The sequence below is a fragment of the Apis dorsata genome, unplaced genomic scaffold, assembly GCF_000469605.1.
Source record: "Apis dorsata unplaced genomic scaffold, Apis dorsata 1.3 scaffold_83, whole genome shotgun sequence".
Taxonomy (NCBI): Eukaryota; Metazoa; Arthropoda; class Insecta; order Hymenoptera; family Apidae; genus Apis; species Apis dorsata.
This window is the reverse complement of record NW_006263381.1, coordinates 989,117-991,431: the sequence shown is the minus strand read 5'-3', so window position 1 is coordinate 991,431 and position 2,315 is coordinate 989,117. Positions and strand designations below refer to the sequence as shown.

Here is a 2,315-nt window from a genome sequence, read left to right as displayed (position 1 = left end):
CATATAATTATTAAAAAAATAATCCATGTTTAAATTAATTTTTTATAAAAAATATTACTTAAATTATGGTTTTCTATTTGCCATAACCATAATGTTATAACTCTCGACTCATAAGAGCGGTGTTGCCAAGTTTTAGAATTTATTTAAAGTAGACTAAAAATTTCGGCAATTCAACTTATTAAATAAAACATAAATACTTTTAATGTTACTAAAAAAAACTATAAAAAATATAATACTAATATAACTATAAAAACACCAATATAAATTGTTAATATTTTAAAATCTATAATACATACAAAATTTCAAATATATTTTTTACATAAAACTTATTTTTATAAAAAAAATTTTTCTTAAAAATAAGAAAACTTGTCCTTATAGAAAAGATAAGATACAATTTATTTTTTTGTTCATATACAAAGTAATATTATTTTCATGAAAAATAAAAATGTAATATTAATAAGATTTAATCATAGAACACAAACAAAACTTTTATGAACTTCTTAAAAATAGTTACATTATTAAATATTAACATAATTTTTTCTAACAATGTTCTTCATCATTGTTCTACTTGTACATTATTATAATAAATGAATATACCTAAAAAGATGATATTTATTAAGAAAATTTGAAATTTTACATTATTAATTTCTTTTTTATGAAAATCATTTACAAAGAATCTTATGTTATGTAAGTAACATGTGTTTGTTGATGTAGATGTTTTTCTACATAGTGCAAAATGCTGAAGAGACAACTAATGTGCCTTCATTTACAATGTTTATCACTAGAAATAACATAGCAGTATATCTGTTGTACAATATTTTCAGCCAAATTATTGGAAATTGAAGTAATATATTAGAAGAGAAATAGAATTCATCTAGTTTTTACAAAAACCAGAATAATTAAAAACATCAAATAATAATAAAATGTGAATACTTATTAAAAATCTTAAGTTATTATTTTATGATATTAAAGAATATAAAATGTATTTAAAAAGATTTTTTTTTAAATAAACTAACATATAGATTGAACTGATCTAAATGTTAAGTTTGATATATATAAAAAGTATAAACAACTTTCCCATATTATATTATGAAATGAAATATTCTATATCGGAAAAAATAGAAAATTATTAATGCCTTCTTTTTAAAGTAAGCACTGGAACAGAAATTTTTTTATCAAGTCCATTTTCAAACTATTAAAGGACAATCTTAAATCTCAACACAATCCTCCTCCTGTTTGTTGTTGATAAACTTCTATTGTATCTCCTTCTTCCATTTCAAGAGTGGTTGGTGTATCCAATTCATTTATAGGTTGTCCATCAAATCTAAACCTTACTGCTGCTATTGCTAAGCCCTGTGAATATAATTATAAACATAATAATTCCAAAATATATAAATTATACATAAAATAAAAGATAAAATGTATAGCATTTTATTATTAAAAAATTTAATTTAAAATTATCCAATAAAATACAATATTATAATAAATTAATCATATGTACTTACCACACGATCACAGTAAGCATTCATTAATTTCCTGAGTGGTGTGTGCTTTTTAATTTTAAATTGAACCACTGCACTATCTTGTCCTAGCACTTTCAAATTTATGTGCTCTGATTCTGTCTTAGTTTCCTATAACAAAGAATGCTCTTGAATCGTCACTTACCATTACATCAGTTTTGAGGTTATAAAGTATTACCTTCTTTTCGTCAGACATATTTATAGTTTAGTACAAATATTATATTATCACTGATTATTAAGAATATTTTCACGAATTAATTATTAAACCAAATGTCAGGCTATCTAAAATTTTTATAAATAAATGTATAAGTAAATCACTCGCAATAATCCCGCTCCTACCTTTACACTTGTAATCACAACGTTTCCATCTTACACAAATAACGTAGTATTATAGAAAGTTATTGGTATACACGCGTTTTGAAAACCTAACATTCGTGATTAATAAACTTTCTAGGGAATTTTGTTATTTGACTGTGGTAGTTTACATTTAATTACAATTTAATGGAATTTCATCCATATTAGAAAAAAAGCGCAAAAATATAGAATTCTAAAGAAATTCAACAAATTGAAAGAAAAATCATTTTTATTCTTATTTTTAATTCTTATATAATAATTATTTTAATTATATTTTTATCTTTAATTTTTATATAATATTATACAAATAAATTTTAAATGTATTCACCTTTGATAAATTAATTATAATATTATATATTTTACGAATTTTATATAATTTTTATTAAAATAAAACAATTGAAAATACAATTTTATTTAACTATAATTAATAATTATTTATAG

At 21.0% G+C, this 2,315-nt stretch overlaps 1 protein-coding gene across 1 annotated transcript; it reads right to left on the bottom strand.

The window, feature by feature from the left end:
* Positions 1-372: 372 nt before the first annotated feature.
* LOC102678108 (small ubiquitin-related modifier 3) lies at positions 373-1,918 on the bottom strand. Its single transcript, XM_006611134.2, has 3 exons — positions 1,699-1,918; positions 1,506-1,631; positions 373-1,353 (listed from the first exon to the last, which is right to left on the bottom strand). The coding sequence occupies exons 1-3, from the start codon at positions 1,714-1,716 to the stop codon at positions 1,216-1,218; spliced, it is 282 nt and encodes a 93-aa protein (XP_006611197.1). The 5' UTR covers positions 1,717-1,918; the 3' UTR covers positions 373-1,215.
* Positions 1,919-2,315: the final 397 nt, after the last annotated feature.